Below are 26368 nucleotides of genomic sequence, written 5' to 3'. Positions count from 1 at the left end.
GGGTATGGAATAAATGAATTGGCTAACCAGTATTTGAATAACTGAATTCAGTGGAAATGGTATGATGAGATTCACCCTGGAGTGTTTAAAGGAGTAGCTGAATCTGTGTGTGGACTAGTAGTGATTGTTTTCAAGAACTTATGGAGGTCATATAAGGTAGAAAACCAGTGGGTATGGGGAGGCGTTATACCTATTTTTAAGAAGAGTAGGACCCAGAAAAGTATCAGGTCAGCCCAGCTTTAATTCCCAGAAATGTACTAGAACAAATTATTAAACAATCAATTTATCAACACCTAGATGATAATAAGATGGAAAAAAATCCATCATAGAATTACCAGGAGTAAATTATGTTGAAGCAATATAATTTCCTTCACTGACAAGATAGGCAATTTAGTGGATAAAGAGGAAACAGTAGATGTGCTATATGGTCATTTAAACAAGCTTTGACACTTGCCACATGTGGTGTTTTCATCAGCACGTTCAAGAAACTTGGCTAGAAGAAACTGTCTTACAGTAGACATCCAATGGGCTGGAAAAACAGTAATGGTCTACAACATAGTATTAAGGATAATAACTATTGTTTGTTCAGTCTCCTTTGCTACAGATTTTTAAAGAGTATTTTTGGATATTCGAGACATATTTAAGAACAGTTTTAAGGTAAGCAAACAGGAGTGCTGCACAGGGTTGCATGATTTTACTTATTGTGAAGTACTTGAGGTTTCAAACTTGTTCAAAGTATTCTGCAGCTCTGAAGAGAAACCTGCATCACATTTATAGCTGGATATGCACATGAGTAATTAATACAGAGCAACCAATGTCCTATGATGTTTTATACTCATGTAATTTTTTTATGAGTCCAAGTCATTAGATCCACTTCTGCCTGGAATGGTATAAGAATATTTGGCCATGCCTCAGTTCAGAATCTACATTCTTTTTTTTTTATCCTTTGTAGTTTTATAATCCGAGTGGAAATAATCTCATTTAATCTAACCTATGTGAAATTTAGCATGAGCCAAAATGTGAGACATGTCATTTTTTTTCAGCTATAGGAATAACAAAATGCAAGGCAGATAAGAGTGTATCATTCCTTCTTCAACTTATACATGCAGTCATTCACATATCCACAGACTCTCCTTTGTTCTCCAATTTATTATTCCACTTATATTTATTTTCATATCTTTTTTATGCTAGTATTTGTGGTACAGTTCATTGAAAAAAAAGGCTAAACTAAAAGTAATGCAGAGAATTTAAAAGGCATCATGGACCTAATGAAGTCAGCAGAATGTTTTGCCATTTGACTAGAATTTACTTCCACTTCTTCTTTCTTAAATGTAATTTAATACTCTAATTCTGAGCAGCTGAAGATCCCATTGGTCACAGCCCTTGACTTCTGGACATCAGACTTGCACTGATTGGAATAGTCCCATGGGACACGGTCCCACAGAGAAGAGGGAGCCAGGAGAGCTGGCTGATTTCCAAGGATCACCTCCTTCAAGTTCAAGAACAGTTCGTATTGATGAACCAGAAATCAAGCAAAGGCAGCAGGTAGCCTCCACAGACGAAAAGGAGCTCCTGAAAAAATTAAAACATATAAAAGAGACGTAAAAATGTGGAAGTAGCAAGAGGTGACCCGGGAGATATATAGAGACGCTGTCTAGGCATGCAGGGATGGAGTTAGAGTGCTGTGGGAGGGGGTCAATGTCATTGCATAATAAAAGAACATCCATTTTGGATTAGGCCTTAAAAATACTAGAATAACAAAGATTTAGGCCTTGCTTCAGAAAGCTGCTAAACACGTTATTGACTGTAAGCATAGCCATTGAACAAATACAGATACGCTTAGGATAGTACTCAGGAATCAGCTTAAATATACCATAACTGTTAGCTCCAGCAGCATTCCTCCTGATTTGCATTGCTGTTCAGCATGTGAGGGGGAACCTAAATCCCAGAAGGTTCAAAATTGTTGTGAATTTCCATTTTTAGCACAGCACTTCTTCAGAAAACCAAATGCCTTACAAATCTGCATCTTAAAATTATTTTACATCTTGTTATTTGGGTCTAGCCTCAAGCAAAAGTTAGCATTACTGGCTAATCTTCATATATTTGAAAGACAAGGTGAAGATTAAAGGTGCTGACACAAATGCGTTAAAGCAGTCTTTGGGAGCATTGTTGTGGTAAAATAAAGGCTCACGCTTTGTCTTTTCCATTTAGGGGTGTTTTGATCAGTATTTGACTAAAGCAGTTTGGTGTCAGCATATGAAAGTCCATTTACTGTTTTTTTTCTCTGGGCTTATGTCCCAACATAACAAAGTAAAATCAACCACAAATCCTCTGATGAAACAGCATTCTGTTTCTCTACACCACAAAAGAATATTTTAACTGTTTATTGTTCATTTCAGTCCACCACCATGTTATATGAGGTATTAAATACATGGTTTGAAGGCTTTTTTTCTGTTTTGGAGGTCTTTGCTGGGGTTATTAAAACAACAGGAGGCTTTTCTAGTTGTTAACTCTGGAGATTGCTAATGGCTCCACCCCCAGTTGCTCCAGGAGTGGGCCCAAGCCCCAGGCCAGGAGGAGAAGAGCAGCTGTGCGCACCCTGCCTGTGGCTTGCTGTCCCTCAGGATGGACTCACCATGTCCCCTCTGTACAGCTGTCGGCATGGGAGTCAGCTCAAAGTCTTCTCTGACACCCCTCTAGCAGTAACAAAGATGGGGGAATTTGAGAGGAATGGGGGGCGGGCACCTATTATTGAGTCTCTTGAAATAACGCAAAGACTGTGCTGCAGGCTAGCAGAATGGTGGGATTTTTAGTGGCATGAAGATGAGTGCGGCTACTACAGGTCCCCCCCAGGACCTGCTGGAGACCACATGGGGCATGGGGAGCCAAAGCTAGTGTGGTGATACCAGTACAACTGGGAGGCAGTTGGGAGCAGACTGTCCCAGATCACATCTGAGTCTGCTTTCTGAGAAAAATAGTTTGTTTGCCAAAGACCACTCCCCAAGGAGCAAACTAATATTTGTATAACATAGGGAAGCAGAGGATGCAGGTCTGGAAGAAAACTGGGAAGGCAAGTTACTCAGCACTGCCAGGGCATCTAATCACTCTACAAATTAATATTGTAGTTGACCTATAAACGTGTCCAAGACTAATTTAGCTAAGACTAACCCTCCTCATGTGGGTTATTTTTACCTTTGCCAAACTCCAAACATCATCATAAGGCCAAAATAAACCAAACTGGCCTTGCGTCAGTGCCACATCTTGAAGGCCCAGTGGGGAGTTATTCAAGCCTCACTCCTCCCAGTATTCCCATTACTGTCTGGGCATGAAGTCTCCTAGCCTGGGATCCATCCAGCTGAGACACATCCTGGAGTGAGGCAATTAGCAAGATGGATTTAGTGGATGGATTAACAAGACCAGGAAACACTGAGTGAAATTGCCTCTCACCTTTTTACCTTGCTTGGCAGGATCTCCACCCAATGGTGTATGAGGTCCCACAACACTGCCCGTCTATAGCACATGGTGGCCGTGGCAAGGGCATCCCTTGGGGGCAAGTTCTTTCCAAGTGGGTCTCTGAAGTTTCAGGCTTACAGTTCAGCACTCCATGTGTGCTATTAGATGCCACAGTCATTTCCCATTCCCAACCACTTTTGCATGCAATTCAATTGAAATGTATATTCAGCATACTTGATTTAACATGCTACTGATTAGCCATATTAAACATCCTTTACTTTGCAATGTCATAAGCCCCATGACCTTTGAAGGAAAGTATTTTATTTAAACTTCTGATATTAATATACTGGAAAGAGATGAGGAAGCGTGAAAGGCACAGTGATGGTCAACATGATCACTTCTTCCAGGGTAGGAGGCTTCTTGAGATCATTCCTCCTGTTTGAAAGTGTAACATAAACTCAGCAAATTCTGTGCCAAACAAGCATTACTATTCTATTTGAATACTGCAGTATTTTGCATAATTGCCACCGTAGTGTGCCATTGGCAGTGTATTAGCAATATGCTGTAACCTACTCGCATATAATAAAAATAACTGCAGGTATAAGGACCTTTTCTTAATTGAATATTGTCCTAGATTTCCCAAAACTTGCTCTTCATTCCTTTTTTTTCTTAATGCATTTGTGTGTCCATTTTTATCACTGGCCTACAAGAGCCTGAAGACATAGTCCAGACAACAGAAAATAAACCTGATCAATTATTTTCTGATACTTTGTAATTGCATTAAATTGTGATTACGCCTCTCACTTTTTTCTAAATACTAAATGAAAAAAAATCATTTATGCTTATGGAACATAATCTTTTGATGAATACATCATATTAAGATTACATAGTGTGATATTTGTTCTGAATCAAAGTGCTTCCTTTTTACAGAAATGTTTCTTTTTCATGCCTTTGATTACTTTCTTTCATGAAATAAGCTATTTTATTTCAGTGCAATGAGTGTTGCTCTACAGCTCTTCTGCTGACAAAAGATCTAGGTTCCATAAAACATTTCGAGGCATGTTTAAACAGAGATAATTTTAAGTCCAGTAGGTATTATTTACATTCATTTCATCAAAAAATCTTCTCAGTGATCACATTTGAAGCAGTCATTACTCTACAGAAATAAATGATCATTTAGCCTGAAATTCTCACTTAAAATTGACAAAAAACAGTGTAAATTTTGCTTGTGTCAAGAACTTCAGTAGCATTCTCAATTATATTAAAAATGTTAAAAGGTACAAATACAAAGCTACAGCAGATCCAGTGATTCAGTTTGGTCTGAATTTTTGTCTATTTTCTTTCAAGGAAAAAGTCCCATGTCAAATAAGAAAAAAATATATTCTGATGGAAGGCAACATACACAGCTCTGCATTTCTGAATTATGTCAGCATAACCACAATCAACTTGGTCCCAGAGATGTTTAAAGAACAAATCCGTGCGCTCAGAGGGGTTGGAAGAGCCAGCCAAGGACATAAGTTTGCCCTTTCACATGATCCAGAGCATGAATATGCAGCACCTGATAAATTTAGAGAGGGGAAAATGGAAGGGATCTCAGGTCTTCAGTAACACCCAGGACAACCTTTGCTTCTAGAGACAAATCACAGAGGAAAAAGTCTAAAAGACCAAAATATACCAAATACACTTGTCATCTTGATTTGTTCATTCAGTCATGTTATTCCTAATCTGTGAGGTAACTCCAATGAAAACTAGGACAACAAAACTGTCTTTTCATTCTTTTAAAATCTCCCCCTTCACTATTTTAAAAATACTGCTAACTCCCTTTTAGAATCTACCTCTAGTGACTAGGGCAGATATTCCTTCTCAGATTATCAGTGTATCCTAAATCTTAAATGTTTCTCATGCTTATTTGTATTCACCTTCACCGGAGTTTTTAAACTATAGGCTCGACTTAGAACCATTTTGAAGTATGTCCTGCATAGACTGAAAGACTGGGACTTGCCTTTCTTCCCATTTCCCATCAAATTATTCTTTAGATTTACACCGTCTTTTCTCAATATATTCTTTAAGAGGAAGCCAGTGACACCAACTTACACATCTGCAGAGGAGATGCGTCCCTTTTACTAGCTCGGTACTTTTCCTTTTGCAGATGATATATGGTATCACATGACTAATGTTGTTTTCTTCCACAAAAGTGCAGACGCTATAATCACAGTCACGCTCAGAAGATTAGCAAGTTTGGAGAAGAATAGCCTGTTCTCTTATTATTGCATTTTTTTTCCCTGTGTATTTAATCTTCTTTCTTACTTTTTTCATCTCCTATGAAACCTGAAGCAGGATACTATAGCTAAAGTAACTAACTGTAAAACCATCTATTTTTTTCATGGTTTTTAATCACTGTTTACACCACAGTGGAACAGAAAACATATTCTACCACAGTGAAACAGAAAACATATTCACTACCTTCTTATGGCATTTAAATCATTACGACTCCTTTCTTATCCAAGAATTTGTGCTGCTAATACAAATGAAAACCATTGGTTTGTAATTCAAAAAGTAAATTCCTAAAAGATCCAGAGAACTGATGGTTTTGCCTGCAGGCAAACAGAAATAGTACTTTTAGTCATTCATTCAGTTTAAGTCTTGACAGTCTGAGCCTTGTTCCTATCAGCTATTACATGTGAGATTTCCACCCTTTGTTACTGCATGGCTGCTTACATTGGATTTGAGAAATAATCAGAATTTGGATTTATTGTGTTCTACCAGAAAGACGATGCCTTCTGTAGATACTCAGCTGTGCTTCTGTTAGTTTAAAAAGAAAAAGGGTAGTACCTACAACATATTTTTAAAAGTCAGAAACAGATGCCATGGTCATTTTTCCACATTTGAGTTTTAGTGAAGCAGGCATCATAGAAACAGCATCCGGTTTTGCAACCACTGTTGTTTGGTAACTGCCTTATTAATTTTATAGAGGTCTTAAAAGTAAGAACATAGGGTTCATGACACAGAACAGAGAAGGGTTTGTGCTAACATGGCAAATGAACAGCAGGATTCTTCATTTTCAGGAATTTAGTAAACCCTTAATTGCAGCAGTAATCAGAGATGCAGGGGAAGGCTGTACTTCAAGGCACCATTTTGTGTGCTAGTAATTAGGCATTGGGTCTCACATAATGTAACACCTCTAATTGTACAGGAGGCTGTAATTCAGTCTGGGAGCTGCTGATGTACTGCAAGGGCACAATTTAGGTGTCTCACCAACAGCAACAGAAATATGATGCTGGGTTATAGATTTAGTGTTCTGTGAATAAACAAGGAAGGCTGTGTAAATGAGAGGCTGTAACTTGTTATATATTTTAAAGGCTTATGAATAATATTGAGAGAAGAGATTTAAAGTATATTTAGTTTAAGAGAAAATAGGTTGTTGAGTAAAATTACAAATAGCACATTACAAAGGGCTATGCTGTGTGCAGCACAGAGGGACAACAGCAACATATTAATATGCTATGATTTATTAACAATGAAATTATCCCACAGGTTTATTTCTTAGTGAATTCTGCAAGTCTTGGAGTATACTGTCTGAAAATACGCCATCCAGCCTGCCAGGACTGATACTTGTATAGTGCTGTTGGTGCATAATGTGAAATGTAATTTTATTTTTTAAAGAATAGGTTACAAATTGCATGCCTTTTGGTAGATTAGGTTGCTGGTATTCCCAGAACTTCTGGCAAAAGCACTGGCTATTTTACTGACAAGTAACAAATGTATTCATAAACGTGTGTGAATTTATTATGAGTCGTCAGAAATGAGTAATTTATAATATCTATTGGCATAAAAATGTATGTTGTATTTTTCAGTCTTGCAAGAGTGAGATTATTCTAGGAAGCAGCATGACAAACATGAATCATACATTGTCAGAGCAGTGCCCCTCCTGTAACTACTTTTAAGTGTTAGTAGTGTCATTGAGGGAACAGGACATTAAGCCTCTACCCTTGGGATCCTCAAAGGCAATGCCTATATTAACCTTCATCTCTTTGTGACTACAAATAGCCATGCAGTAAAGTAGTATTGATTGTGTGCATTAGATCAGTCAACACTGTTTTGTTCAGCCCACCCTGATGAACTCATTCCAGACGTTTTTAGACCAGTACATATTGACCTGAATGTTCTTACTCTGATTTAGAGCAGAAGAGGGTCAGGTGACATCAGCTTCATGTAAAGGATGATTAAAGCTGTCAGAAAGAGGACTTTAAGGTAGATAGCTAAGTACACCACTATATTTTTTTCAAAGTTCTTTCTTTTGTTGGGAACATAGATTTTTGAAAAATTTAGCAACTATTAGCATATCACAAGAAAAAGTAAATAAAAATTGACAGCAGTGTCATAGAGTTACTTTCATTCTCCAGAGTTTGCTTCCTTTGTTCACTTAAACAAAGGTACCAAACTGAGCATGTTTGCAATTTGGAAAGAGGATCAGAGTCAGGAGTGTTCTTACCTGAAGGAAAACAAGCTCTTATTCTTGATTCTTGCAAGAATCTCAGTTTGAGCATTCATTTCTTCATGACTGGAAACATCATACAGATGTGGTGTACAGAATAAATCCGGTTTAGTTTCCTTATCACTCTGGCTTCAGGAAACTTCTCGTGGGTGGTGTGGGAAGAAACTGTAGTCCATAATTATCTAAGAAGGTGTTCATATCTAGAGTCTGAATTAATTTCTCTCCAAGTCACAACTTTTTCTCAGACACACTCACCAATATTTATCTTAGCTATGAGAATCCATGCCACTGTTCCTGTTGTCTTTGTGATTTATGGATTCATAGAGGAAAATACAGTAAAGTCAGGTACAAACTATAATCAGCTACTGAAACTCTATTAGATTACACTATTTTTTAGTTCTAGCTCTCTGAAAATATTATAGTATTATACAGCCTTCAAATGACTTAAAGCTTTTATGTTTTCCTTTCTTCTTTATGCCTAAAATTTAGGCCACCCATTAATGAGCATTACTGGAAACTACTTCCTTTACTATTCTTCCCCATGCCTCCCTTTCCTACTACAACCTCAGAACCCTTCCATCCCATGCATTATAACAATAGTGCACTCAGTATCCAACATGACAAAGTACATTTTTACTGGTATATCAAAACTAACTTTTACATATGCTGATTTATGTTTCATCTTAGCCTCTTGCCATTGTGAAAATTAACATAGAGAAGAGGCAGTCTCTTTAAAGCACTTCTTCCCTGTATTGAATCTACCTTTTATTCAGTTTTTCAACTGTCAGATTTTAGGGGTAAATCTGGACAGATTATTAAGTCACACTCTGCTAATTGATGGCTAAAAATTACCTTTCCTATTAATTCATGCAGAAATAAATCCTAGGAGCCCCTGAAACTTGTGCTTATGTCAAGAATTTGATGTTTACAAATTATGTAACAAGACTCAGATTTGCTAGGAAACCAGCTAAATTTGGTCATATGCTATGTACATCTGTAACAAAACTATTTTCTAGAGTAAGGCAGAAGAAATTAAAAGGGTCAAACCTTGCTTTACTTTGGGCTGACTTTGAAAATCCCCATAATATTGGATCTGGTTTTCAGTGCACAGTGCCAGCATACTCAGTTAGACAGCTTGACATCAGGTTGTGCAGACAGTATCCTATGCTAAGTGTTCCCTGAAAACCTTTTCCTGCACAGAATGACCTGGCACTACCCTATCGTGGGCTTAGGCATTAAGTAAAACTGGCTGAATAAAATGTGCCGCATCAATAGCCAGTGACTTCTGCAGGGTTTTTTTAAATAAATAAAAATAAAAAATAAAAAAATCTTGATATTTTTGCACATACTTTTTGTTGTCTGGACATATAAAATGCTTAAAAATTATATTATATATATGCTGAGCCAAATATTCCATTCTTGTAACTTCAAAACTCTGAAAAGGATAAAGGCAACTCCACCTTGAAGGATATTAAATACAGAGTAACTGCATTAATGCACACTAAACCCTAGGGTAAGCACAAGCCCTCATAGACAGAAAATGCTCCAACCATGTTGTTTCATGAGGATCAATCATCATTTCATTTTTCTGTATGACGAGAAATTAGTTTGTGTAAGACTCGCATCACCTGTAGATATATTGGTAATTTAACTTCTTTAGGGTGCAGGTTTTTCCTCATGGGGATAGGGAAAACCTGATGCTTCAAGAAGTGATCTAAGTTATTCTCAATATTAAATAATTTACCTTCTCAGAAATCATAAGATACTAGAAAAAATGGGTCTTTTTTGTCAGTCAGACTGCATAATATGTTGCAATACTTTCATAAGGGACTAAATACATATTGTATATATATTAAGGATTATATAGAGATCTACATATAGAGACTCTGGTATCCAAAGGGATAACCTTACTTAAGTAAACCTCTGTTTATCCCTAGAGTGCTTACTAGTCTAGTAGCTTACTTATTGAATAAATTCTTCATTAATTAGTAAAATTTTGTTTTAGTAAACTGAAATGTTCCAGTTGTGAACTTTAATCAGATTTGGATTAACTATGATTTGAAAGTAGAAGAGATGAAGCATGCGCTGATGGAAGGACATTGCTCATTGCCACCACAATGGCTCAGAGGAGCTAAAGAACAAAAGTACAGAGCAAAGGGGAACCTAAAGCATTTCTGTGTGAATTGCAGCATCAGTTTTACTGTAACATACAACATATTTGTGTTATGACATCACCTTGTGTTACTCACATGATAGCTGTGCCTCAAGCAAGATTTTGGGACATGTCACTAGTTAATATAGGCTGAAATGGAAGTTAACCTGAATATCCCTGGAACAGATATCGGAAAGCACCTGTGTGATTTAGGACATGCCTGGCAGGCAGGGATTAGCTCCTGAAAGCTAAAGATTTCTCTCAAAATGGGAATTAGATGGAATCAGCAAGGAATTATATGGCAAAAATTATTTCTCAGGAGTGAAGCATTGGTAACTTACAGACTGTTGCAGACAGATAGCCCCTAAGGTCTGTATATGCAGAAAAAGTTAGGCTTCTTGTCTTGAAGCAGAAAGGATCGAAATGACAGAAAATCTAGCTCCTAGATCACTAACAGGAATCCCTAGAGTTGGAAGTATCCATTCCAGCTGATATTTTCAAGGTAGAAGTTCCTATTTCACAGAGAATATGCCAGGGACCTAATAACCTCTACTCCATATGGCATTTCCATCACTTTAAAACTCCTTCTTGTCTTTTAAACTCTTAATTGCTCTGCTTTTGATTCTCTCTGTCTACCCCTATCCTGTTATAAAATGCTGTGCCCAAAGCTGGCACACTGCAACAACTGAGGGATTCATCAGCTCTGATGAAAGATGTTTTAGTATGTCCCCACACTGAACTTCATCTCAGTTCTTACACTCTTGAAACTTTTTTTGCAACACCTAGCCAGTTATCCTCCAAACCATATACGGGTAAAGTAGGTATTGTTCTCAAATTCTCACTGGACTTTTTTCTTTTTTAAATTTGTTTACACTGATTTCAGACTATTTCTCCAATTTATCAAACAATTTTCAGATTTTTAACTCTGCTGGACTGTTTAACAAAACAGCTTTTTGTCATCTATTTTACATGCATAATCTCTATTTTGTTGTTCAAATAATTTGTGCAAACCAAAACTGAACAAAACAGAGCACTGAGTGTTCTTAGTATTTCATGTGCCCTTCTTTCACATTGGCGTAATTCTTTTTGCATGGGCGTGTTTGCTTTTTTTTTTAGCTTAATGCATATTTACTTTAGGGTAATTAGATCACATTTTCCCAGCTTGAATATAAGACTCTCATATAAGGCAATACCAAAAGCTTTAGAAATAAGGCAAAGTCTTACCTATTATCTGTCTCTCCTATCCACTAAGTCAATTATCATGTCAAAGGAGTAAGTTTGGACTGAGAAATAACATTTTGAGTTTGCAGTATTTTAGTTTTCATTCATGGTTTGAATGTTGTATTTTATTTTGTACCAGAATTTTTATGTTTCAATATATGACAGAAGCATTTATCTCTGTGGAATAAAACTTCCCAGGGTGCTCTTATATTTTCATATTAATGCAATATTTGATATTACACAATGGTCATGAAAACAACACAGTTTGTGTCGTTTTTCTAACCAGAGTCGTCAATTGCAATGTCAACCACCAGTTAGAACTGGAACTTATGAAATTTATTAAGAACAACCGTAAAAGTTGACATAAAGCTGTAAATTATTCCTCCATACCCTCTGCTCCCGAAACACTTCTGACAGATTAGATCTTCTGTACAGCTGGTCTAACATTTATTTATTCCAGAATATGACAGTGCTTCTTAATAAAACTTGCCAACATTTATAATGATATTTATGGAAGTTTCAGAAGACAGAATAAGTTTCTGTCCTAATTCCATCTGACAACAGGTACTCATGTCCAGAAAAATTATCTTTGATTGAAATTACTTTAAGTGATGAAAACTATTATAAATGACAAGGAGGGAAGGAAAGAAGGAAGAAAGGAAGGAAGGATTACCTAATGTACACCAGCAATGTCTATTTCAGTCTCAATAGATCGTGGAAGCTACACGGAACAATATTTCTTCTGTAAATTAAGACATGCCTGCTTGTATTGTATAGAAATATTGGGAGTTACCAAAAGTTATAATGCATGTTTAAAAAGGAAAGGAATCAGAGGATGAAATATGAGCAACACTGCTTAAAAAATTCTGAAGATATTTTCTGATCATTAATGACTGTTGACTTCAAATCATAACTTCAGCATGCAAAGAAAAATGCAACCCTGGCTGATCACTGTCAACGGCAAATTACCTCAGTTTCTTTTGAAAGGTCCCTTGAGTTCTTCTTGGTTAAAATTTTAAAATTAGGTTCATCAGCAAACAGGGTGAGCCAGAAATCTGAATAATTTTTAATTTCACATATTTTTGCTAAATCTTTGGTTCCTAAAGCTGCACAGAGTAAAGAGATAGACATGCTTGACAAGTAAATAAGTCAGCCACATCAATCATACAAAATATACATTAAAACTATGCAACCAATTCATCAAGATCCAAATCATCCAAAATGCTTTTTAGTTGACCTGACTTTCCCACATGGCTTGAATGAAGAGCTTGAATCTGGACTCCTGTTAGAGGCGTTAACTCTTTCAGTGTCCCCCAAAACTGCAGTCTCTGTTCATGAGTTGTACAGTCAAAGAGAAGATGTGTGATGTCAGCAGCACACTCAGGTTATCCTCCTTGGGAATTCTGATTTGAAGACCGTAACTCAAAATAATGACTCATCCGAAAAAGTTTTGGTTCCTGACCATCAATTTCCCTGATTCAGAGTAGACAGTTTTATTATATTAAAAAGTCAGAATAAGAACCCTAACAAATGCCTTAAATCCTATGTGTTTTTCTTACTAACTCCTTAGAGATGAAATTATATGATCACAACGAGGAAGAACATATTGATCCATAATGAGTTACCTTGGAGAATGCTTGGCTAAAATCCATTTGCTTGTGAAAAGTGCAGGTATTGTTAGAAACGTTATCCACTTTGTCCTGTAAATAGGTTTTGGGAAAGAGAGAGGAGAATTCTTTCACAATAAATGATATTGACTTATGTATCTTGGGTCAGGCTTCAGATATAAAAAGCCATCTTGCCTGTAATTTAATAGGGCAATTATGCAAAGAAAGTGGAGTTTACTTTGGGATCTTCCTGTCCTTAATAATTTGTTTACAAGTCAAAGAGGAATTCACTTGCCCTTAGTCTAGTCATATTTCCTCGTATGTTTGTCTGCAAACCTTGAAAAATTTGTCCATCTACATGTTCAGTCCATGTCAAAGATAGGATTTAGATAATTGGCATTAAAACAAGCAAACTGAGCAGCATAGAAAACCATGAAATATGTTAATCAGATCTTGTAAAATATCCCTCCAAGACAGGCTGCAAGGGGTAAAATACTAAATGGGAAATTTCTAGGATCCCTATTTTATGCACAGACTGACAGTACTGTAGTATATCAAAGGGTATAAATTGATTGCCTATGCCTGTTTGGTTCAGAGTGACTGATTTTAATTGGCCAATTTGCCTAGTGTAAAAAACCTTTTTCCTCCTGCAAAAACTTATCCATTATATGTAGATAAAAAAGTCAGACCTTTCAGAAAATCAAAGGGAAATACAACCTCAGTCTGCCATGTCCCAGTCATGCTACAGATTAGCCTGCCTCCCTCTTATTCAAACTGATATATTGCCTTGACATTTTGACAAACTGAAATTTTCTGATGGGAAAACCATTTCGGGAAAGAAAGAAAAACCCTGATCACTCCAGCTTCGTTACCATTCCTACCTAATCAAAACATTATTCCCTTTGTTTACTGTCCAACCTACTGTTTCTTGCATGCTCAATACATTTTTGCAAGAAAGAAAACTTGTTTTAACATTTTTCCTGAAGGTGTATGACAGCCCTGCTCACAGCTTATCAGGATTACGGTTTTTGACATATCATATTTAATTATGCAAAACTTCCTCAAAACTCTGGAGAACTTAGCGTACTGCAGGCTAGTCAAAAAAAAAGGTAAAAAATCTATAACTTATATTAATAAATGTGCACCAATAAAGATGATATAGGATGTTATTTTACATGGTGTTGTAGTTTAAAACCCTTTATATTAATTTGCTATATACTGAATTACCAATTTAAATAAAAGGCCAACAGATAATTGTATTCCTTTACTATGAGGAACACTTGAACTAATTTAAAGTAATGCAGCAAATTATCCAAAACCATTTAGTCAAATATACTAGAGAGGGGTCAAACCTAGGGCAGCACTATTTAAATCAAATTGAATTCCATCTTGATAATGGATTTCAAATAGATTTTTAATTGCAGTATTTTGTCCACCGGGCATTCTACCGCACGCTTTTTGTTTGCAAGTAAAATCCATGAGAATGTCCTCCGTCAGGATAGTGCCAGGTCTCTCTTCATTACAAACTTTCTGTATTATGAAGTATGTAAATATGTTCCGAGGCTTTCATTCTTTGCTCGTTTTGCTTATAGTTAATCTCTTGAGCCAAACACTGGGTACTTCCCAGGTCTGGTTCATTTCATTAAGCAGAAAAACAAGAAACAGAACCGCAACACTAGCTGGGCTTTTCCTCATAGCCCAGAGAGAAGCTGCAAAGATGGTGTAGATGTTTTCCTGTAACTGTGTGATCCACAGTAGGAGAAGCTGGTCCATGAAGCTGGCATGGTGGCTGCACAAAGCCTGCTGGAGAAGGATGCAACTCTGCACATGAAAGACCCACTAATTTATTGCTCTCTGGGAGGAAGACCTCAGCACAGAGGATGCCAAGCTAGGCATTTTCTCAGTGCTGTGAAGATTCTGGTGTGCAGCACGGCAATCTGGGAGGGAGAGCACTCGTGACAGTACTGAGACTGCCCTGGAGAATTGTTCTCCTGAGTGCAGTGATACCTAGCCTTGAGCTTCCACCGTGCTTCCAAGTACATGCAAGTCCATCAGTGGTCCCGTCTTCTAATCTTTTACTTCCATGTGGACCACAAACCCAGAAAGAAATGGAAAGGTCAGGTATAGTCATGAGGACACCAGAAAAGTTACTATGTTTTGGATACATTTTGGCATTTCCTCAAGCCTTATGCAAGTTGTCCTTCCACAGCTGGAAACCTAACCCCAGGAGATTAGGTTTAAAGTACATCGGAAGACAACGCTGTAAATGAAGACAGGCTCCTAAGTTATGTCCACTAGTGATTCTGGAAAAGAAGTAGTAAATGCTTTGCAAAAAGATAACATACAGCATTTTTCAATTAAAGCCAAATCATATAATCCTTTCAAAAACAGAGTGACAAGTCCACCTTTTGTAAATACCTTTCTGGATAGGTAATAACTGGACTACTGCTTTTTGTTTTTTTTTGGCCAAAACCTTTGCTAAATGAATAATAGCTGCAAATGTACTTGATGGTTTTTCTACAAAGAAGACTTGCAGGAAAGATTCGTTCTTAAAATATTGACAAATTATTTACAGTACTGTTGTTTACAATTAGTCCTGTTTACAGTTCTATGTCAGATATTTTTTTTTTTTTGTGGAACTGAATTAGTTTCAGATGGAAGGGGTCATCACAAATTAAATGTTCAGTTCCAGATGTGACATACTTTACTTTGTTAGAAACACTTTTCTTAAATGCTAAGAGACATTAGGTACCTGGGGTTTTTGTTTGCTGTTTTTCCTAGCACAGTGCACTTGGTGAAAGTTAGCACAAGAGAGAACATTTGTATCATTTGCATGTCATGTAACCTCTCAAAATAATTGAGTTGTAAATTTGCTTTAAATATGTTTATAAAGAACCCTAAAGTTACACGCTTATGCTCCAGGGCAGCCAGTTGCAGGTACCAGAGCAGAAATACAGTACAATAACATAGATGAGAATTTTGAAATCTATCCTGGTTGGGTTTAAACTACTAGTAGAAGAGGTTCCTGCCAATGTGCAAGTGATGCGGTTCCTCACAGAGACAGCAGCAACAGCAGGGAATTGGAGAACACCGTTAACAACTGGTTTTAGAACTGGGTATGATTCTGGGTCTACCAAACCAGCGACACCCAGCTCCAGCGCAAGGTTGATTGTGGCAGTTTGTGTCAGAAGTTCTCACAACACAGAAGTGACCCTGTCATATGAAGAGAGGATGTTGGAAAGCAAACAAAATGGGTGTGAAAGCCCTCAAATCAGGAAAGTTCTTCCACCCATACTAAACGTTATGTTTAAAGTTAAAGAAAAAAAAAAATTCAATATCTTCCCTAAATCACGGTCATCAAGAGAAAAATATTTTACATGAAAAATGCAAAAAAAGGACAAAGTATTACTTTTTCACTCCAGCTTTTCCACGTAAATACCTACCCAAGTCATCTGAATCTGTGATATTTAAAGGGTTTAGATCTGCGGCCTTGTACATATTTGTTTTCTAAACCAAGTTCAGTTAGGTAAATGGGACTTTTTTCGAGTTAAGCTCCTAACATAATGTATCAGGCCCTTCTATTGTTAAATTGTGTATTGGTCATGAAGTAAATTTGATACTGACACTGGCTGTTTCAAATTCATCGTATAAATGTTCTGAAATGCAATAAATATATATATTTAAAATTTCTGTTATTTACTTGACAGACTTGAATCAAAGGAGCCTTTCCTGTCCGTTGGGTAAGTAGGAATATGTATATTTCCATGAATATTTATATATTCAACTACTGTACAATAGAATTTATGAGATTATGTTGAGCATAAACATCCTCTTTCAACATTACGGTTATTTACTATACCTAAGCTTAGAAATAGTAGTTAGTCAATAAAGTCAGCAGTTGTGGATATCTCCCTTCTTAAAAAATATTAAGAAGTATGTTTTGCTTCTATTGACTAACCAGAATTTATACTAAAAGGCATGTAGGTGTTAAATGTTGCATTGAAAGGTAGCTGGTTTGTTTGTTGGGTTTTTTTCACTGATCTTTCAGTCAGAAACCACTTCAAATATTGTCTATACCACTTGTCTAAGCCCCTGAACAAATAATTGGCAGTTTCTTTTAACATAAATTTAACATAAAATTTTGTGATACTTCAATAACAGAAATAAAATCAAATTCATAAAATAGAAAAATATCACATTCTTAGCCTAATTATAGACCACTACACTGATTTGCGTATTACAGCTATTGTCTTCACAGTCTCATAGCCCCTTAAACAGTTATACGATCAATATATTAAAATGATTAACTCATCTTTCTAAAAACTTATTTTTAAATGTGATGTGCTCTTAAAAACAAAGGTACCATTCTTTCATACATATATATTAAAGGTAAGTATCTGTATTTTACTTTTGAGCCTGAAGTTAACTTTTCATGCATTGTTTTCCTTTTAGCTTCTGTCTTTAAAACTTTCCTAAGTTTCCTAACATTCTCACTCATTGTTTTTCTTCAGAACTGTATATTCTTTATGTGTCTTCATGCTTCATGCTACCAAGAACATAAACTTCAGACAAAAGATCCCATGCAATATAGCCATTTAATGGTTAATTCTACCATGTAATTATCAGTAGCTTCCCATTTTTTTGTTAAGTGCAGATCAAAAAACTTCTTCAAGTTCTGAAGTGTGAATTAAACTCAACAAATCAGTGTAAGCAGGATTGAGATATGTCTCAGTTTCTACAGCACAAAGTAGCTTTGGTTTGTTTGAATATATTTTGAAGTAATTGCTTGCCATGTCTACTTTGTAGCAACTGAAAACTATCGAAAAATAAGTTAAATGCTGGTCAAATTGTACTTTTGGTTTTCATGCTTTGAAATGTCCAAATTCATTGTCAAATTCAGTAACTTCTATTACTTTCATTACTCCACTTTGTAACTTGTCCTATTAGGTTAGTTTTTTGAGGTCTCCACTCCTGTAATGAAGTGATTACCTGAAAATCTCCACTTTAAGATTAAAAAATAAGTTGCATGCCATTGTGGCTGAGAAGCAGACTTGAAAGTATAAAAATCGAGGAAACAAATAAAAGAAAATGATAGCAATTATATTAATAGTAATTGCCACAAAATAATAAATCTTACATTTGTAGTTCTTGTCATGATCTTAAGAATTTAGCTGGCAATTTGAAGGTAATTGGGGATGCCTAACGAGGAAGAAGCACTATGTTTATGGTTTGGTTTTGAGTTTGTTTCCAGATGAGCAGATTGGTGGCCACCGCGTAAATCCACACTACCCCTGTATAACCATTGTATGTGACTTTGTCACTAAACTGCATTCCTCTCTGGAAGTCTAATCTAAGCAAATAGTCTTAGCCTCTTCCTAGAACTTCCCAGAAGTTTGCCTGTAACATACTTGAATTATTTTTTGCAAATTTGTAATGATAAGGATAGAAAATATGAAAATTGGTCCCCACCTCTATGCAACTTTTGCCTTTGACTGTTGTACTTCGTCCACCTCAAAGGAGGGCTTCAGACAGAGGTTAGAGTGCCATGCTCTGAGGAGATGCCCAAGCCAACATCCCTCTCCTTGTTACAAAGTCAGAGAGATGCTCCTCCTAGTCCCACGGTAATGGGGCAGTTCACTTGTTCAGAGGATGAGCTCTTGTGCCAAGACTGTATCTAAATTTTTAACCCAGACTGACAGCTGCAACTACCAGGCTTTTAAATTACAGTAAATGTTTGCAAAAGAAATGCTGACTCAGCCTCACTTAAACTAACACATGGGTGCCCCTAATGCTTCATACAGGCAGAGTTAGTCAAAACACTAATCTAAAGTACTTTATGTTGCCTACAGATGATTTGGTCCTGCACACCAGCCTTTCCTTCATCTCCCTTCTGTGACAGAGATTTGTTTCCACATTTTCATTATACTGCCTGTAGGGGCTAATTATGCTTTTTCATTTTGCTGTGCCTAAGCTAACGACTTCTTGGTGCTTTTCCATTGTTAACTCTTTTGGTGGGGGAAGGGAACATGAAGTGTGGCAGCCTAAGAGCTTGAGATTGCCACAGTTTGTTGAGCTCTGCATGTACACACAGGGCTGCAGCCTTCCCATGAGAGATCCCGCAAGGGAAAGTGTTTCTTAAAATGGTGCATTGTTTCCCCTCTCTCAGAAAGCAGCCAGCTACAGAGAGTCGCAGACCCCACATCTTGCTGTTGTAGTTTGCATCTTGAAGGCAGGGAGAAAAGAGCTCCTGTAGTTCCTTGGTAAAGGAAATTCCATTTATCTTTCTTTTTATGCAAAGTGCATAGCAAAGAAGAAAAATCTATGCCCCTTTACTCCCTGTGCAAGACAGGGGCGTAATTTGGCACTGTAGCTACAGTAACCTCTTTAATTCAAGTCTCTAATGGTTGCAATCAGGAGCAGAAATTCATTGAGTATGATCTATTCAGATAAGAGCATCTGAATTGAATGTTATGATTTTTGTGCTAGGATACAGAGTTGCATTTGAGATACAGGTTGTCTTCCTTTGTCTCTTAGAGGTGAAAATAAAATCCTTAGGGAAGGCTGAAACATCTTTTAACGTTGCTGAACACTGAGTGTTAGCCTGTAGGGGCACAGGATGCTTCTCCCCACAAGTGTTAGTTCCACACTTCTGGGGTTCTGTGTCCTTATTCAACCCGAGTAAGACAGAGAATTGTCTGGATTTTCTTTCCTCTTCATGTTATGTAGCATTCATACTCATGTAGACTTAAAATAAAAAAGAACTCAAATAACAAGAATAGCCAGAATGCCTGGAAGACTTTACCATCGGAGGCAGCAGTTCTGGTAAAACTCTACCAAAGTGAAGACTACTGACAATGCATCAAATTAACTTCATGCAGATGTTTTTGGAAGATTCAGACCTAGAAAGACCAGACAGGTCAAAAGGTACAAAAACCTGGGTACTGCAAAAAGGACAACCTAAAAGCCAGCTCATATTATGTTCATCCCACTTAGTGGCAAAGTATGTATAATATTTAAAAAAAAAAATATTTAAAATGCCAACAACTTTTAATTATCCACATTTGTTCTCCATATTTGGCATTTTGTTCTTACTAATAATGACACGCAATTATCCCCTCAACAAAATGTTCTCTTTCTCTCTAGATGACCACATTGATAATCCAGTTACTAACCATCCACCCAGCTCTTTCATGGCAGCTGATTCATAGTAACTATCTGCATGTAAAAGTTTAGCCCTTGGTATATTCCAGATAATACTGCCTGCAGATTGTAATTAGTCATCAGTCTGAACACTAAAATTCAAAAACTCATTTTGTAAGACACAGCCATTGCAGAATCTTCTAAGACCTGTAGTAGTATTATACGGCCAAGAGACACCATAATTATTTTGTAACTGTCTTGTACAGTAGAAATACTTTGAATTAATTTTTGTTTGTACCTAAAGATAATTGTATGTAGCTTTAGTAATAACATCTGATCTTCAATATATGCAGTGGTAGAAAATGCATCACAGCAACTAACAAGTTTGTCAAACTTTTAAAAATGTTTGTCGTCTTTGTTAGGTGTCATTTAATAATATGTCCCATACTGTTGAATTCAGAAGAGACAGGAAGAAACATTAAGAAGCAGAGCTTACTTTTTCTGAGGCTAGTGAGAATGTAGATTCATCCACTGCCAACTGCAGAGAATGGGATTACTTCTGAATAAGCAGGCAATAGCTCTTCAGTGAGATGGTCTTTGAAAATGCATGTGTTTTATACGTCTGGTTGTCAGCTGAGATTCAATCTATTTCTCTTTCTTTTGTCTAGATGTTAAAAAAAATTCAATACAAGCTGCTGACATTTTCACTCTTTTTTTCTCTTTTTCAAGATTGGTTGTTTGCTATAAACAGTACAAATTTAGGTGGAAATCCCAGAGAGAGACATAAGTGAAGTGAATGCATTGTATGCATTTATTACATGATGAATAGTTGTCTATTGTGGGAGAAAGAAGAGAGATACAAGTAAAAATGGTACTAATTGCTGCATATTTTTACATTCTCAGTAAAAAGACTAGAGATTTGTATGAACTACTACTTTCCTCACCGAGGTCCTATTTCTAGAAAAAATATGACAATAGGAAATACTGAAAAGCCATGGTTTTCCAAATCACAACTTAATCACAGTATGTTTTGAACCACGGGTACTTACTTCTAGAAGAAATGGAGGAATTTTGGTGGGCTTAGCTTTAGGATGTGCTTCCAAAATACGAAAAGTAAAATTTCTTAATTTCCTTCTGGCAGAATTGTTCTGAGAAACATCTAACAACTAGAATTTTTCACCCGCATTTGTTCCCTTTACTCAGTAGTGTTTTCTTTCCCATAAGACCATTTTGCAGACGATCTATAGGAAATGCTCCGCTGAAACACCAGTTTGAGGGATCCCAATATGAAGTGAGATAGGTAAAAAAAAAAAAAGAAAAGACTGGACCTTGCAAGCCCTGTTAGGATAATATTCAGTCCACTTCCAAAATATGCAGATTCTTTCAATTCACAATCAGTTTTTGTGGGTTTGTTTGGTTGTTTGTTTTTGGGGGTTTTTTTACAGACAATAGGTTATAAGGCACAAAACAGAAACTAGCCACATGTCATCTTGTATACAACAAATACCATAACACATCCTCAATCCTGATTATCAGATAGCATCAATGACAAGAGCAGACACTATTCCTACTGTTCCTTTCCAGCTTTTGAAGACAGATAACTAAAAAGATTATTTTCCTTCAGCAGAGGAAAAACATAAAAAGAAAAGGAGATGCTGGATGGATTTTGCACTGTTAGTATGAAACCAGTAAGACTACTGACCTTAACGTAATCTTGTAACTCTCATTCACATTTAGGCCAGGCATTCAGGAGCTGTGTTTTCATGAAAAGTATGGGAGGACTGAACACACTTGACAAGTATTTAAACTCTTTGTTTGGAGACAGGCAGTAATTCCTTATGCTTAAAACCACTCAGGCTCTGTGATTTAGATAGGCAGCAGCAGATCTTCTGCATTCACAGAGAATACCTTCTAAAATAACTGACCCTTCAATCATGTGCGGGGCTTAGCCTGGAGGCCAGAAGCAAAAGTCAGGGGACTGCCAGGACTCTACGCATGGTGAGGCTGCCAGGGTAGTCCCCAGCGAGACAGGAGGGATTTGGGGGATGATAGCATATATGGAAAGCTGAGGGTCTTCATGTGGAGGAAGTTGAGAATATATATAGTTTAATTTCAAGCAGTATTACTGGCATACCTCTCTTCTAACAGTTTACCAAAACCCCAAAAGATTAAGCTTTTCTATAATTGCATGCTTTCCATTATTATGAAACTCTGAACAAGTGGATGAATATCACTGTTTTATAAAAAGTTTTTTTGTTTGAAGATACCTCTGAAGAAGAGATTACAAAGCCACAGTAATAATAATGTTGGTCCATTGCTGTTGCTGCATTTGTCAGTGGTTTTGTGTCATTTCTCGCTGTTTAAAGATCCCAGATTATGTCTTTTTCTACTCATCTGCAATCTAAATGATTGTTTTATTGTTCCTCTATTTTCCTGATCTTTTTCATTCTACACCACTTCCACGTTCACACACATAGGAAAATACACATTGCCTAGAAAACAGACTAATACATTTGGCCAAAAAATAAAAGTATTATCCTAATTCCATTAACTTTTTTTAGCACTAAATTCAACAAATATGCACCTTAATAATTTTTTTCCCCTCTCTGACCTTAATGACATCAGTAACAATGTGCTTCATAATTGAGAAAGGCAACAGAGCATGAGATCACTTTTTTTCTCTTTTGGTTATTCTATTTGCCTTTCCCTTTTATTTACTCTCTGTTATTTCTTTCATCCAAGGCTACCCCTTTATTAGTAATTCTAGGAGAACAATCCACATGCAAGTCATTTATGTTCTGGGTTAATGATGAACAATTCTTCAGTACTGAATATCTGTAGTCTCACCTATGTATGAGACAACATGTTCTCTAGAGGAGGGAAAATGATGTGCAAGAGAATGTTTCTTGAAGGAAAGTCAGGAGGCTGAAACATTCTAGAGGGGGGTACAAAGGAAATTAAATAAATAGGGATGCAGGAACATAATAATAGAAAGCAAAGTCCAGAGAAAAGGACTACACAAAGAAGCAAAAAGGGAAGTATTTTCTTACAATGGAAAATGGAAGGAGTAAGGGAGGACAGTATTTGCTGGGTATGTAACGTCACTGTGGAACAACACTATTTACTTCAAGCTCACTAGGCTTTTCCCAAACAGTAGTCACTGATCCAGGAGTTACGGAGAACAGTGTTTGGAGAGGTCTGTGTTAGCACAGTATTCCTACCTCCTATTTCTGAGATATCAACACAGCATCTTGGCCCACCAGTCTCTATAGGTTTCCGTGAATATGCACAGGTTATGGTGGCAGGCTAACAGGCACCTGAAACAATTTCATAAATGGACCTAGCTCCCTACTCACAACACCCTGAAAATTGAGACAGTTTCTCATCTTTTGTATGGCTATTGTCGTACAAAAGACTTTATTCATTTTCACGGGTTTCCAGATCATTACAAAGAAGTTTTAATTCAATATCTTTCCCTTGATAAGTATATTGAAAGATATAATTTTGAAGTTTGATATTTTGAATTTCAAATTCCCTATAATGCTGTTCAAATCAGTCAGTCTGTATTTTCCCATTGCTACTCTGCCTGTGTTGCTTTTATTACTTTTGTATGATAGTAACAATTGAAAATCTTATTAAGTTCTTAGAGTGCTCAGGCTTGTACAAATATTGGGAAAGGATCTGATGACTGATCCCTCAGACCTGAAAAATCAGCTTAATCTTTTTCACTACCAAATGAAATCTGAGATTGGTCCATCTACTTTACATGCCGCTTGCAGTAATATAATTTGCAGCTCCTTGATAAAAAGATTTCTTATTTGGAAATTGACCACCCATGATCACTATAACAAACAGCAACTGGCTTTGTTTCAAAGGTTACTGCTCCACACCAGTCTTTATACACATTGCCTTTCTAAAATGGCTGGGCGCTTTAAACTCTGACATTCTCATAAAAAGCCCCATCAAGAGGACTGAGAGTACTGCCGCAGATCCTAATTTAGGTTTTTTTCTTTTCTTATCTTTCTGGCTTTTTTAAAGCAAAGGGAATACACCAAAGAAGGCGGCACATGTAAACCATGCTGACCACTTGGGTAGGCTGAGTAAGGATAAAGAGAATTAGGGAGGCAGAAGAAAGAAGATAGTGTTACCTAGATGTTTATTTAATACAATTTTTTTCTTTGCAATGTAAAATTATGAAATGTATAAAAAGGACCATGTTTTTCCTTCATGTGTTCTCACCACAGTATGACTATACCCTTTCTGAGTTTAAACGGGACCATCCTTTCTCTAGGGACCATCTTTTCATCCTAACCTGTTCTAGATTTTGTGTTGAGGGGAAATGTAAAATCCTAAGGGTGAAGGTTACTATCATGAATAGTGATGGGAACAAGGGAGGAATTTTTTCTTGATTCTATACCATTTTAAATTTTGCTAATTTCAAGAAAGTGTTGTGTCCCAGAGAGAGCCGCATCACCAGAGTTGAGATCATGGAAGAAATGGAAGATGTCCTCCAGAGAGGTTGTTGAGTCTCCATCTGCTGAGGTTTTCAAGTCTCAGCTGGGTAAAGACACAGCTGACAAGGTTTAGCCCTGGCTACAGTCACCTGTTGGGCAGGAGGATGGATCAGATACCCTCTAGAAGTGCCTTCCAGCTCTGTGAATAGGCAGGGAACCCACTTTAGCTGTTGGGTGCATGGCATGTACAGTGAAACTTTCAGCCTCTGACTCCCCTCTGTGAAATCAGGAGACTGTCCTGTCCCAGTGTGTGAAGTTCGTTAAGAGAGGAGGCAGTGCAGAAAGAGGCGCATCAGAGAGATGTGTTGCTGACACAGAACATGTTGGAGCTCCTACTCCTGTCTCATGTTTGTCAAAGGGTTTTTAAAAGATATTAAGCTTCAGGCTAGGAGACATTGTCTTTAGTGTTGCTGTGTTGATAGCCCTGTGTTTGATAGTAAGGAACAACAACTCCCATCTTGCCTTAATGGACTGTTCAGCTGTGCATTTGCATGCTGTAGCATACGCCTCATTCAAAATAAAACAAAATCAGGACATGGCCTGACACCAGTCAAGCTTTCAACTAGTAAAATGAATCCTGTCATAGGGTGTTTTCTACAAATTTAGCTTAATTTGAAATCTGACCTCATTTACAGACCACTTTTCAACTACATTAGTATAATGCCTTTACACATCCTAATTTGAAAAGAAGCAGGACTGTGTTTAGGGTCATATTTAATAGTCTCTATTTGGCCCAAACTGCTGTTGATTTCAAGGAGTGTCTTGATTTTGGTAGTTTTAGTTTTAGGTTGGTTTGACCTTTTTTGCCTTAGTTCCAATTATGAACTGCATTTCAAAAGCATTCTGCAATTATCCATTGAGTTTGGGGACATTTTTATCTCAGGGTTAGGCTGGGTTCTTATCATTCTTATCATTCTGCAGGCCAAAGTACAGCTTCATACAACAAAAGTACAACATCAGCCATACACCCTCCCATGTGGGTGTCCACACAGGTGTAACAGGCTGATGATGTACCCAAATATACATAAGATTTAGGTCACATTCTGTCTTGCTACTATATGCTAAGAGTTTTATTGCCAACAGTTTAATTACTGTGCTTCAGTTACTTTTATTTGTAAAGTCTTCAGCTTTGTTTCTGAATTTATGTAAGGATCAGTTTTGTTCAATAAAAAGAATTTCTGCACAACCACACACTACAGCAGAATTAAAAGGAGGGTGTGCCTTAAATGTGAAGTAGAAATATCAGAGTGGCCGTGTCATGCATGACCAGCAGCTCACAGTTTATATTGCTCTGGTAGTGACTCTGTAACTAATGCGAAAGCATTTATTTAATTCAAAAAATATAAACACATTCCAACAAATACAGAGTTACTGATATTTTTTTGTTTTCCTTTTCAGTTGCCTCTAATGCTTTACACAAAAACAACCTTTCTGAACTCGCTCACACTTGGGTTCTATAGCCTTTACTGTCAGGGGTAAGGATGGGAGGCTTAATCAGCTGTCATCCCGTAGCTACTTTTGTCAAACATTTTCATAACCACCGAAATCACCACCAGAAAGTACTTGTAAATCCCAGCAAATTAGGAATTTTATCAAATGCAATTATTTGCCGAAAAGTACCTGCTAGGTATGGCCTTGTTTATTCTCTTGCCATCTAAATCAAGGAACCAAAACTACAGATAGGTTTCCAGGCACACTATGAACAAAATTAGTCAAAATGAAAAATTACCAACTTTCGGACTGCGTTTTTACTATGAACTATTTCTTAACTACCTGAAAATAGCAA

At 36.9% G+C, this 26368-nt stretch overlaps 1 protein-coding gene across 1 annotated transcript in view; it reads left to right on the top strand.

Moving 5' to 3' along the window:
* Positions 1-26368, top strand: part of RALYL (RALY RNA binding protein-like) — a 119142-nt gene that overhangs the window by 44274 nt on the left and 48500 nt on the right. Inside the window, exon 3 of the mRNA XM_009891871.1 lies at positions 16636-16668. Coding sequence (XP_009890173.1) covers positions 16636-16668 — 33 coding nt within the window. The remainder of the gene's footprint in view (positions 1-16635; positions 16669-26368) is intronic.

The sequence above is a fragment of the Charadrius vociferus genome, unplaced genomic scaffold, assembly GCF_000708025.1.
Source record: "Charadrius vociferus isolate BGI_N301 unplaced genomic scaffold, ASM70802v2 scaffold15, whole genome shotgun sequence".
NCBI classification, from domain to species: Eukaryota; Metazoa; Chordata; class Aves; order Charadriiformes; family Charadriidae; genus Charadrius; species Charadrius vociferus.
Note: the sequence above shows the minus strand (reverse complement) of the source record. Positions and strands in the feature narration are given on the sequence as shown.